Genomic DNA, 13,299 nt, shown 5'->3' on the forward strand with positions numbered 1-13,299 from the left:
GTTTGTATCTCTCAGTCCCGTACCCATCATTTGCCCGTGTTTTGAGCATTCGCTGCTGCCATACCTTGCCGAATTTCATTCTATCCTGTAGAAGACAGGGAGAACACTGGAACCTGCTAAGAGTGGAGAGTCCGCGAGTTGGGTTTGGGGGCTCAACTTCCTAATAGGAGAGTGAGTTTTCACAGAACCCGTTCACCCCGTCCTCGTCAGTGCGAGGGAACGCGAACGTTCAGACCGGGCATGTGATGATGAATTCTGATTTCTGGCTCAGGCATTTCATCAGGGGCTGTGGAGGCCTTTTCTTCGCTGGAAGACAAGCCCAGGAGTGTGACGATACAGTCGACCATCAGGGCATAGACATAAGCTCTCCTGGGGCCTCTGCAGGGTACACAGGTTCAAACACAACCTCCCAGAATCCGAAGAACTTTAATTGAGTAGATAAAGAGGTCCTCATAATTATGAACGGCAGTAGGTGTTACAAGAGGCTAAATACATAGCTGTGGTTTTAATTAGCTGGTGCTGCAAATTAGTCCTTTTGGTTGCAGTGGAAATCGGTGACAGTGAAAGCCTCATCACCGTGTGGTTTGTTCCTCATTATACCTCGCCGTATGAAGCTTGCAGTACAATGCCCTGCTGAGCGGAAAAAGGACAAAACTGGGGAGATTTGGTTGCCTTCCGAGCGCAGTGGAACTCTATGGAGATGAAATTCATTCTCGCCAGAGATAGAAGAATTAGCCCTTCTTTGGGGTATGTGCTAAAAAATGCAGCAGGCACTTTTCTTGCAACAGATAACACCCACGTCCACTCTCAATCTGCTATTCAGATTTTCGTCCGGAACTTGGTAGCTTAATGAACGGATGCAAAATGCAGCCAAGAGCCTCCTAACAGATCCAACCTGGGTCTTGAAAGCACCTAAAGTGCCCTGACTGCTGGCCGCTCGAAGGCTTGTCATGCAGGTTGAAGCACGTTTCCTTTCTTCTCCTTCTTTCTTTCCTTCGGGGTCTGAATTCCCTTCCCCTCAGAGGAGGAGGAAGGTGGTTTGCAAAGCCAAGAGACCAAAGTCCTTTGGTTCTCCTCACGGAGAATTAAATGCGACCCCCTGGGCCTGTCCTTCTGGGCTGTCAGGTGCACAGAACGGACAGAGAGCTAGAGAACAGACCTGTTGCTCACAGTCCCCGGAAACATGAGTCTTTGGCTCTTGTGTTTGTGTGAAGAATCATCTGCTGCGGAAGGCAAAGAGATGAAGTGTCCTTCTCCGCGACAAGCCCTCCCCCCACCCCCCCGTCCCCCCCCCCCGCCGCTAAATCTTTCTTAATCTTGTCCCCTCGCCACACCCCTGACACCCCGTGGTTCTTACATTTTGGCAAATAGGCGATGGGCTCGGGTTACGTACGCACAGCCGACATATGGTGCTGTGGGCGAGTCTGTGTTCTACACTTTGTGGACCCAAGGTGTTCTGGTGGATTCCACATCGGCCTCCAACACAAAGACACGGCATCACATGGCACCTGTTTGATGTTCTGATCTCAGCTTGTGAATAGAAATGGCAGATGATGCCAATGCATGTAATATCTGTGGATGGCATCTGAGACCGAATGGTGGGCTGGCTTCTAGTACCTGGACTCGGCATCTTTCTTGACCAAGCGGGGCCCAGATGAAGGGCCTGGGCATTGGGTAGAGCTCTGGAGGGTCTTTGATTTTCGCAGATGGAAATAACATCTGCCAGGCGTAGTCATGAGCAACCCGGTGAGTTCTGCTGTATCTGGCTTTGTTTGCATTATGCAAGCATAATGTTCATTTAAGCATCCTATGAATGTTGCCATGATTTTTAAATGAGGTGTTATTTATCCAGAGATAAGGCTATTAGAGTCACTTCAAATTTGTCAGTTCAGGTATGCTTTTGGAGAAAGGTGGGTGGTTAAGTGTAGTAGCCTCTTCCACTGCAGCTATAGCACTATGTAGTGAAGCCATCGTGGGTAGCTTATTTTGTAAAGAGCCATCCTGGGCTCTTATTTTGTAAATTAACATTGTGATTCTCATGAGCAAACCAGGCTACCAATGATAGATATTAAGGTTTCGGATGTTTTCCAAACCTGTCGACCATACTTCTGTATCAGTATATCGCTGGCGACTCCTTTATCTATGATATTTATCTTCACGTCAATTATCTACTTAAGTCTTAAAATAACAGTACAGGTTTTCTCTGCTGGTAGGAAGTAGAGCTTTCCTATAAAACCTTTCATCAGCTGAAATAGTGTAAAAGTGAAGAGTATCCCCCACTTTCTGGAAGTTTCCATTATGCCACTTTGCTTTCCTGGAAGACCTGCATTAGGAAGGGAATAACTTTTTTTTTTGGAAAAGCAAAAACCCTATTCAGATTTTTTTTTTTTTTTTTGGTTAGTGGAAACAGGGGATAATTTAGGTCTCTTGTAAAACTGAAGTGGTGTCATGCAAACGTTTGGAAAGCAGGGGGCACCTGAATTAACACAAGGAAGGAAAGCAATGCTTTTACAGCACCTGCTAGGTGTTTTACGTACACTTATATAATTTCAATTTTCCCAGAGTATATGTACTCGCTTTGAGTAAGATTACAATCAAAAGCAGAGGTAAAAACCCAACGAACCAAAGAAAATCCACTAATGTAAGGCTGCAGATTATAGTTTAATATGCATGCTCTTGCATGATGAAGAGAATCATTGTTTTCTTAATAAGGAAGCATTCCATTCTGTAAAATCCCAGGACCCAGAATGTGCCTTAGATATAATCTGGAAACTTTTGTACTGATCTTCCAATGGAAAAGCCTGAAATGTGATGAGAGTCAGAGTTACATAGTGTTTATAAAACACTGGTGCCCCAAAGTCATTCAAAGCTTTTGACACCCCTTTTCATTGTAAGTAGTTTGTTGGTCAGGCCAGACCCCTTTCTTTGTGAAGAGCTTTCCCAAAAAGGCTTCTAGTCACCTATGATACAAGCTATGGAAAGACCAAAACAACAACAACAAAACAAAAGGGTGTGTGAGTGATTGCGTGGCTTCCAAAGAGATTCTGAAACTCTCCTGTGAGTTCATTACCACAGGCTAAGGCTGGCTGTGGCTCAGGACAGAATTCCAGTTTATCTGCAGTACCATATTTGATAATTCCCTTCCCTTAGGACTTTGTGACAACTGTGAATTCTGAGCCCTAGGCAGTTGGCAACGCAACGCAGCCTGAACTCAGGACTTTTTTGCACAGTGACCTGACTTTGGGGGAGTCTGTGATTGCCTGTGGTAATCCAGCAAGGACAAGGGAAGAGGATTATGTCGTACTTAAATGGTCACGAGTACAACTTCTAATACGCGAGTTCCTGTTTTCTTCTGTATCTTGAAGAACTGGTCCGGAGCTTAAACCCACTGGGGATAAAGAACAGGAGGCCCGTTCTCTATGCGGTATCAGTTTGGGGTCGCCTCGACTTGTGGTTTTTTCCCTGCTTATTGATAAAGCCGGAGATCTAGATGACTTACATGACTGATTAATCTTTGTCCCCTTTTGTCTTTTTCTTTGCATGTCAGTCACTATGAACAAGACCGTAGCGCACTTAAGAAAAGGGAATGGGAGCGGAGGAATCAAGAGGTCCAGCAAGAAGATGATCTCTTTTCTTCAGGCTTTGATCTTTTTGGGGAGCCCTACAAGGTAGCTGAATATGTATGTAATTTATCTTTCTGGAAAATGGTTGCTTGTTATATTTTTGAATGCACTAATCAACATTTAATCTGTTTTTCAAACAACCAAATCATTTCCAGGAGAATATATTTGACAAGTGAAGGCCAGATGTATGCTGTTTTAGGGGCACTGGTGAGCTTCTGAGGAAGTCTTCAGAGAGACAAATTCCATCTCTTTGGGGAAACACAGTGAGATTTGAAAGGGAGTTGTGAGACTTCCTGTCTCCAAGGAGTTCTTTCCCACCACCCAGCAGGACCTACAGCAAGGAATGCCCGCTGATGCATTTTCCCACTTTGATTATCAGCCCTGCAACCCCTGAAGACTTCATCGGAATGTCAATGGATATGTCTGTTTCTCCTCCCAATCAGTGCCATCCATCTCCATCACAAGGCCACTGCTTCCTGTTTCTGTCTTAGGTTGTTAGCAGCTGTTCAGTGGCTTGAGTGCTCTTTGAAAATCACTGTTCTAGGAGAAAGGGGAAAGCCAATCATTTTTTCCTGGTGATTAATAATCATGGGTTAGGAGATTGCCCCAACCAGAGGGGGCAGTATAGCTAGGTTGGTTTTCTAGTGGTACTCTGGCCAGTGTGTAGCTCCAGTTATGATCATACTTCTCTGTCTCTAAGTATCGATTCCGCAAAGACTGCCTCTGAACTTCCTATTGGGGGTGGGGGTGGGGAGAAGAATCTTGCTGAATCACTGGCAGCTGGTTGGTTTTTATTGATATCTAGTAGCAGTGTAATTTTCTGTAATGAAACAAAAATGATGTTAAGAGGTAAGACAACAAGAGAGAAAATGTCCGGGAGTTGTGGTTTTAGAAGACCACTATTTAGGGGACAGTGACTCATGGAAAAGGAAAGTTCTTGATAAGGACAGCATAGACACAAATACTGCTTTGGGGTGGAGAGTAAGCTCTGTTTGGATCGAGCATGAATGAGGCCAGAGTCTTGTTGCCTTGTTCAGAATAAGCAAACAGCCCTTGATTGAGGCACTCAAGGGCCTTCCAAATTTGGTAAGTGTGACAAAGAGACTACTGGTTTTCGATTTGTCAGTGATGGTATACTCCTTGGAAAAGGTTTTTTCCCCCAATCTCATTGGATTTAGTTTATATATTGCCTTTGAGGCTGTGCATGTAGAGCTATGGTTAGTTTAACAAGCGTTTATTGAAGGCCCACTATATGCTAGCCATGTCTTAGACTAGTGTACAAAGGAAGATACGGCATAGTCCCTGCCTTCAAGGCATTCCTTGTCCGGTGGCCAAGATCATCCCGAATGAGTGAGGGCATGACGACATGGTAACTGCCGATGAGATAGGCAGGTGAAAAATTCATGAAGACTTTGTACCTCTCACCAAGGAGTTTGGACATGAAGCTGCACATGAAGGAAGGTTGTCACAAGTTTTAAAGTCAGGGCACAGCCAGTTTTAAAGATGATGTTGGAAGTGTGGAGAGTTGGTTGGAGGGAGGGGAAACTAGAGGCAGATAAGGAAGCCATTGTAGTTGGCTGAGGCAGTTGGGGGGAGGTTCATGGCAGGCAAGGTATAAAGTAGAGCCAGGAAGTTGTAGTGATGGGACTGGGTGTCTGCCTGGATGTGGGCAGCATGGGATAGGATGAAGGATTCCCATCTTTCTGACTTGAGAAGAGGCTGGTATTATTAATAGGTTGGTTGTTCAGGAGGACAACAAAGTTGGTGCTTGTAGAGAAAATAGAATTAATTCAGTTTTGAGCATGATGGGTTTTAAGATGCCAGTGGGATATCAAGGGAGAGAGATCCAGCAGGCTTTGGCTCTATGGATCTGGAGCTAATAAGAGTGGTCAAGAGAAGGAGTTGGGTGTTATTGTGTAGGTGGCAGGGGAATGAATATTATCACTAAGCCAGATGGCTGAATAAGAAGAAGGGCAAAGAGAGAATCTTGCAGAGTAGTAGCATTTAAGGAGTGAAATAAGTGGTAAAAGGAGAAGCCAGGAAAGGAAACTAAAAGGGAATGAATAACCAGAGAGGTAGGAAGAGGACTAGGAGAGAATCATTTAATGGAATCCAGGGAAGTAAAGGCTTCTATGGAGGAGGGATTTTGCCATGCATCAGAGAAGTCAGGAAAAGTCAAGTCTGGAAAGTGGCTCTGTGATGCAACCGTTCAAGGGTAATTTATGACCTTAGAGAAAGTGGTTTTATTTGGTGATCATGGTAGTCACAGTGGATTAGGGAGCAAAGGGGAAGTGGTGAAATAGAGAGAGGCAGGAGAGGTAGACTTGACCTTGCAACGAGTCTTTGTATGGAAGGAGGAAGAAAGAAGATAAGTAGGAAGGTAAGGGGAACAGTTATTTGGAAGGAAGCTTTTTTTAAGGTGAAAGAAAGTTGTACATGTTTAGAGTGGTGGGAAGGAAGCAGTGGCAGTGGAGAGAGAGGTGATGATGAACACAGCAAGGTCCCCGAGGAGAGGAGAAAACACAAAATTGAGAACATGTGAAGAGTGATGAGCCTTGAGGAGGAAGATGGGAGTGGAATATTGGGATGAGGACAAAGAAGGAGATAAGACAAGGAATTTGGGGCTCCATTTTTTTTTCCAGAAAATGGAAGAGAGGTCAAAGGATGATAGATGTCTACCCCTTCTCGCGATAGAGAAATGGCCAGATGAGTTTTACTTCTTATCCTTGGATGGAATAGAAAAATGACTTTTTCTCAAAGGGTTCATTCTTCAAATTCAGTATCTATTCTAGACTTAGTACAATTATGTGGTATAGAACCCTTGGCTTATTGGCTCCTTTATAATCTTAAGTCTTGTTGAATTAGTTTACCTTTAAGGTAAATACCATCCATCACTTGTTAACAAAGCCTACACTATAGATGCATATTATTTTTAGATGTCAGTCGTGTCTTTTTGAGTAGACAGTTAAAGAGCCTGTTATCAACATGGTCAGATGGGAGCATCAGTCTAGGGCAGGGCCAGGCCTGTTGTGTAATTAGTAGTCCGGTACCTTTATGCTTCTTTGATGGGAAAGAGCCTATGTTTTTGAGTCAAGACTATGAAGGAAACGGGTAATGCCAACAGTCAATGACCTGGTAATCCTCTTTCTTTCACTATTGCTTTGATGACTGACCGCCATCTTGTGCTGTATACACGTTCAGGTTCACTGGGAGATCACTGGGGAGTATGCTTCTCCCCCACCCTCATCATGTGCACCTCCCAAACTGCCCAGACCTGGACTGGTGTGGCCACCTTGGAGTATCTGAACATGCCAGTGGCAATGGGAGCACTGGAGCTGGCCCATGGTCTACTGGTGGACATGACATACCTATCACAAACAACTCTTCTTTAAGACTGTGGTGGGAGTGCTTACCACATTAGAGATCAAAATGCCTTGTGGTTGATTTGGACTTTCAGGGAACTTCTTGCCACCTTCAGTCGCAAAACATGGCCTGATTGTCTGTCCAATGGCACTGGCAGTTCATAAAGTAGCCAAGGAGCACCACTGCCCTTTCTTGGCAGAAAGCAGAAATGGTGATCTCTCAGGGGCCTGTGCTGATTACTTCCCTTTCTTGGCTTTAGCTCTGCCCCTCCCAGAATGGAAAGAATGTTGGCCACCCCTAGATGGGGGTGATGGTGGGTAATTTCTCTTTGGGGCTCCTTTTGTCGCTTATAACTTTCAAATCTGAGTTTGTGCTACGCTGCTGAGAAGGGTGCGTTCAAAAGTGCGTGAAAAATGGGAAGCCATTAGACGTGTCTAGATTAATGTGGGTGGGTTGGAAGGGATGAGGAACTGGCATGTACCAAGTGCTAGAGCTTTCTCCCTGTGCTCCTTTAGTCCTTAGAGCAACTGGGCACGCATTTTCCTGAGGTTGTGAGGATTTTGAGGCTCAGAAGATGAGGTGGCTTCTCTGCAGCTTCATAGCTGTTTACATGTGATTTCATATCTGTAACAGGAAAGCTATTAATCCTCTGACAGGAAGTCAGAAGACCTGATAATATTACCTCCTGTGTGATGTTGGGGAAGAAGCTTCATTTCTCTGACCTATAGTGTCCTTTTCTCTGATGTGAATAATAATACCTGATAGAAAAAATACTAATAATACCCGATAACAGCATCAACAACTGACATTTTATAGCTCTTCACAGCTCAACAAGAATGAGGAAAGCCAGGCGCAGCGAGGTTACGATGCTTATCCAAGGTCATTGGGGTCAGAGCAGGTAGCAGCCAGGTTAAACTAGAACTGCCTGCTGACTTGCATGGTGGTTGTGAGGAGCAAGTCAAACAACCCGGGAAAGCTTGCTTTGAAGTATATGTGATGTGCTATACAAGTTCAAGGTATGATCATTAGTATAATTAGAGGAGAAAAAGAAATAGCAACTTAACAGCTCGGAGAGATTAACTGTAAAAATATTAGGCTTAGAAAAAAAAAGAATTACAAAATCACGTACATGAGCCACAATGAAATAAAATTTTAAAAAAATGAACCTCCAACTTAAATGATTTTGCTGCTTTTATTAAAAAGAGGTACCATGGTACAATAGTCTCCTAGCACATTAGTTTTGTGCTGAAATTATACTACCAATTTGTAGATAATATTAGAAACCAACTGAGGCAACTTTGCATTTCCTGGAGTAATGGGAGGCAAAAAGCTTAAATGAAGGCGTGCTGTTAGTCATGAGCCACAAACCAGACATGTAATTTATGCCTGAAAATACTTGGAAAACGCATTTCCTTGATGATGGAGAAATTGTGATTGCTTAGAAAATAATGGCTGCAGAGGTTACCTTTAAGGAATCAACCAATTATCTAGAACAGGAAGTAAGGAATTGGCCAAATTGAAAGAAGCCTATAATTGATTGAAATGACAAAATTTATTTCTTTTTCATATTTATAATGTTCAATCAGGACTACTAAGAATAGCTTGCTCCTTAAAAGGGTTACTCAGACTCTGGGGGATGAAGACGATTTAGTGTGAACCGGAAGCTGCGACGGTGTGTGATGAGCGTCCATTGTGTAGGTGTACATAAATGTATTTCAGGCCCCACCAGGTTTTCTACCCGGAAGATCTCATCTCTGCATTTTGAGAAATTTAAAAACTGGTTGACAGTACCCACCTCTGATGGTGGGAAAGCAGAGAGTTGGCTCTGATGACCTGGTCTCCACGTTAATTATTTTGAGATTGTCGAATGGTGGACTTCTTGAGGCTGTGTATCTGTGTGTCTTCCGTGCCTAACCCTGCCTCATGAGCGTTTTGGATTTACCAGTGTGTGTCTTAAGAATGACCGTGGTGATTGCTGCTTGTAGCCTCAGCACATCTGTTATGGACCTTCCTTCAACCAGCAACTCAGAAAGTGTCGCCAGTGAACTCAACCTCGAACTATCTGCTATGCACTTCCGGTCACAAGTCCCTCTGAGACAATGGTTCTGTGAGGAAGCTAGTCTCAAGGGAGTTGACATCCCTCCACTGCCCCAGGCTGTCCCAGCTCCAGGCCTCTGCCATTAGTACACAGGAAAGCCCCAGTTAGCCTGGCCCCGCAACTCCACGTGCAGACATATGCCTTCACCGAGTTAGACTTTAATGCAGTGAGTGCTCTTGCTTTTTAGTCATCATAAGAAAAAGCCATGTGAAGAACATCTTCGAATCTTCTGTAAAACTGGTGCTGAAAAAATGACTCGGTTTATTGTTCTCAGGTTCCCACAACCTCATAACCAAACTGGTGAGGGGAACTGGTCTCATGTAATGATTTAGGATATGCTTCGTGTCATCAGACAAAGAGCATTCTAGAAGCTATGCGCTTTCCCTTTTTGTCTTAGCTACCAGGAAGCCCAGAGTTCAATTTGAAGCTTAATCACAGTAACCAAGTTCACTTAACTTGCTTTCCTGTTTTGGGTGCCTTTTACTCCAAGCCATGGCAAATCCTTTCTGTGGCTATTGGCAGGGTGTGAACTACAATTTGATTCTGTTCGATTCAGCAGCAATTTGCTGAGTACCTGATACGCACCACACATGATGCTAAGTCTTGAGGATATGAAGATGAATAAAATGTGGTCTCTGACCTTGAGGAAAAGCTCATAGTTTTGTGCAGGAAAAGAAATCATTACTGTAGACGACCTTATGCAGTAGGAGATTGATTCTCTAGACTTACTCAGAGAACCTTCAATCTTCCTCTAATTTTCTTCATGCAGACACAGTTTTAGACCTTGGCCAGTTCAGAAATTCTTCTCATTTCTTTCTCTTTGTCTAATGGGAGGAAGCATATCTTAATTCATTAAAGGAGACAATATAAATGGAGGCATTTAAAGTGGGAGACGAAATAGTCTTCTTTCTCCTCATTGGGTCAGATCCTTAAAGACAGCCGGGACTAGTGTTTATTAGGCAATCATCTGACCCAAGAGGTAAACTATTTGAGGGACCAGAACAACCCTGAAAGTATTTAAAGCTTGCATCAAATTCTCCTGGGCCCTCACCACAATGAACTCTCTTTGTTTTGAATTTGGGGCTTGAATAGAGAGACTGGTTTTGGCTGCTGCCCAAATGGCTTGTTGTGCAAGTCCGTTGAAGGAGACCGCTGTATACAAAGAGTTTATTCTTGCCTTGGCTGGAAAATAATTTCTGCCATTAAAATTGACAAACCTGGGGAGACTTTCAGGGAATAAAAGTGATTTCTACCCATCTCTACCTATTAAATCATGCCTTTCAAATGTACTTCTGAAAATGGAGCAATTATTCAGCTGAGGATTATATGGAATTTTAATTGTTTAATCACTACTTCAGCACCAAGGTTGCATGTGATGCCGATCTAAGATGTTCTTGAGGATAAGAAAACGAAAACTGACGTCTATTTATTTGATTTCTAAAATTCTCTATCCCCCCCAGAGCCCTCTTTAGCATATATTTAGCATACTTCTCCTTACTCTTTGAAATCGTATTTCTCTTACTGCCCTTATTTCTTTGAAAGTGTCTTATATGATTTAACACATGCTACGAGTTGAATACTAGATGCAGTATGTGGAGATGATGCTAATAATGAGGCCACGGTTCCCAGTGTGGTTTCCTCTCTGACTGCTGCTTCTTGGTATCCTTCACTGGCTCTTCTTCTCCTAGTCTTTTAAAGGTGGACGTTCCACGGGGGCTCTCTCCCGAGCCCCTTCTTCTCATTCTACATTTTCTCTCCCTGGGTGATTCCATCCATTTCCAGCGCTTCCCTCTCCATTCATCTACACCCTCTCCATCTTCACATACAGAAAACAGCACACAGCCATACATCTTAGCTCTAGCCTGAGAAACCAGTCCTGCATAGGCACATACCCCATGTACACCAGGAGACTGGCCTTAGCACCAGGGGTTAAGGGCATGCCACAAACCTTAGATGTTAAACATCCATCTGCAGTGGGGGTTGTACCCGTGGGGAGGTGGTCACCCCCTCCCGTGAATGCCTGTGAGTCCTGGGACACAGAGGCTTTGCAGGGGGGATGTGTCTTCCCCAGGCACTGGCCCTGCTGCCAGATGGCTTCATGGATGCTGGTAGCCTTCTTTTATATCTTGGGTCAGGATAGTGCAGCCTAGGTGCAAAGAAGTCCTTTGCCCTTCTGAATGCAACAGCTTGTTTGAATAATACCTTTGACAGGCAAAGAGAATAATAAAAAGTCGTTTTCAAAGATGAAGGGCTGAGCTTTTTGCAGGCACTTCCAAGTATATGGCTCTCCACAATTTTTTAGTAACGACAGCCGTGCTTTTCTATAGTACAAAATCCCACACAGAAGCTCAATTTTTTTTTTAAAAAAAATCACATCCGTTTTGATAGGATTGATATATGCTACAGGGGACGGTACAGCTGACGTGTTGATGGCCCCTAGAATGATCTAGTTGCCAACATCACTTTGAAAATCTGACTTTGTTTTGATTTACTTAAGGAACAACGAAAATTCCTGAATAGATTTTACTAAATCCCTGAAAAGACGCAGGAGAGCTTGCGTCACTGTTGATGAACAATTGCACTCTTTCGAAGTAAACAAGTATGACATGGTGCAAGTGTTCACCCACAGATGAAGATGTAGGCAGACACCAGTAATTTATAGTCTTGGATGAAAAGGAATTAGATTCGCTCTAGTCATAAGTTAGCTCAGTTTGATGGGGTCTAAGCCTATGCCTGTTCTAACCTGACTGTAGTCTTGATAGCGCAGTCTGACTGACTTCCTTATCCAAAGGGGTGAGACTTTTTCATGGTGTAATGTAGCACAAAGGGCTGGCACGTCAGGAACAAATACAAGTGAAACATTCGAATCCCAGTGCTCAGTAGGCACAAGTTGTTAATGACAATGTAGAGGGTGACAGCTCAACTCATTGTACTTAAAATAAGTTATTTTGCTAATAAAATTCATAAGCTCTGTAATTTAAAACTTTTTCCCAATGAGCATGTTTAAGGACAGACCAGGGAATATACAGACGTTAATCACACAGCTCATTCCAAGAGGCTCTTTCAATAGCGTTATTGATTTTTTTTTTCTTACATAGCACATGAAAAATCTGAAATTATATGGCAGCATGAGAATTTTAAAGAACCCTATATGCTAGTCTACTTAGGACATCTGTTTGATACATTAACATTAGGAAACACAAACCTATTCATTCTCTCTCCTCCCACCCCCATCTTTTTGTTATTTTAGACAAACAAAGGTGACGCACTTGCCAACCGAGTCCAGAACACGCTGGGAAACTATGATGAAATGAAGGATTTGCTAGCTAACCATTCTAATCAGAATCATCTAGTGGGAATCCCAAAGAATACCGTGCCCCAGACTCCCATCAACAAAAATGAACCAAGCTTTTTTCCAGAGCAAAAGAACCGGATGATCCCACCTCACCAGGATAACACTCACGCCTCGGGACCAATGCCTCCACCTTCGGTCGTGATACTGAATTCGACTCTGATACACAGCAACAGGAAATCCAAACCTGACTGGCCGCGAGATGGTCACAACCCTAGCATCGTGCCGGCCAGCCAGGCCGGTGGGCAGCCAAGCAAGATGGCACCGACTACACAGGACCAGCCCCCAGCCAGACTGGAAGACTTCTTTGTCTACCCAGCTGAACAGCCGCAAGTTGGAACAGTTGAAGAGCCAAACCCACCGGTGAAGGAAGACAGTGGAGGGGATACTTTCAAAGAAATCTTTCAGTCCAACTCGCCCGAAGAATCTGAATTTACAGTGCAAACGCCCGGGTCGCCCCTAGTTGCCTCCTCTTTATTAGCTCCCAGCAGTGGCCTTTCGGTTCAAAACTTCCCACCGGGGCTTTACTGCAAAACAAGCATGGGGCAGCAAAAACCAACCGCATACGTCAGACCCATGGATGGTCAGGACCAGGCACCGGACATCTCTCCTACACTGAAACCTTCGATTGAATTCGAGAACAGCTTTGGGAATCTGTCATTTGGATCACTCTTGGATGGAAAACCCAGTGCACCCAGTTCAAAGACTAAACTGCCAAAGTTCACGATTCTCCAAACAAGTGAAGTAAGTAATTTTTAAAGTTTGGTTTTGTTTCTTTTTTTTTCCTTAGTTCATTGCTCTAACCTCTATAATCAAGTATTCACAGCAGCGTATATTTACCTCCTTGAGCCGTAGATAAGACT

At 43.8% G+C, this 13,299-nt stretch overlaps 1 protein-coding gene across 11 annotated transcripts in view; it reads left to right on the top strand.

The window, feature by feature from the left end:
* AFF2 (AF4/FMR2 family member 2) overlaps positions 1–13,299 on the top strand; it is a 486,016-nt gene that overhangs the window by 154,726 nt on the left and 317,991 nt on the right. For 5 of the 11 annotated variants that reach the window (XM_013984014.2, XM_013984028.2, XM_013984035.2 and 2 more), the window contains exons 2-3: positions 3,548–3,680; positions 12,335–13,180. In XM_013984014.2, the coding sequence (XP_013839468.1) occupies positions 3,548–3,680; positions 12,335–13,180 (979 nt within the window). Of the gene's footprint in view, positions 1–1,330; positions 3,425–3,547; positions 3,681–12,334; positions 13,181–13,299 lie in introns of those variants that run through there. The other 6 variants (XM_005654300.3, XM_013984031.2, XM_013984036.2 and 3 more) reach the window with 2 other exon arrangements.

This window comes from Sus scrofa, chromosome X (genome assembly GCF_000003025.6).
Source record: "Sus scrofa isolate TJ Tabasco breed Duroc chromosome X, Sscrofa11.1, whole genome shotgun sequence".
Lineage (NCBI taxonomy): Eukaryota > Metazoa > Chordata > Mammalia > Artiodactyla > Suidae > Sus > Sus scrofa.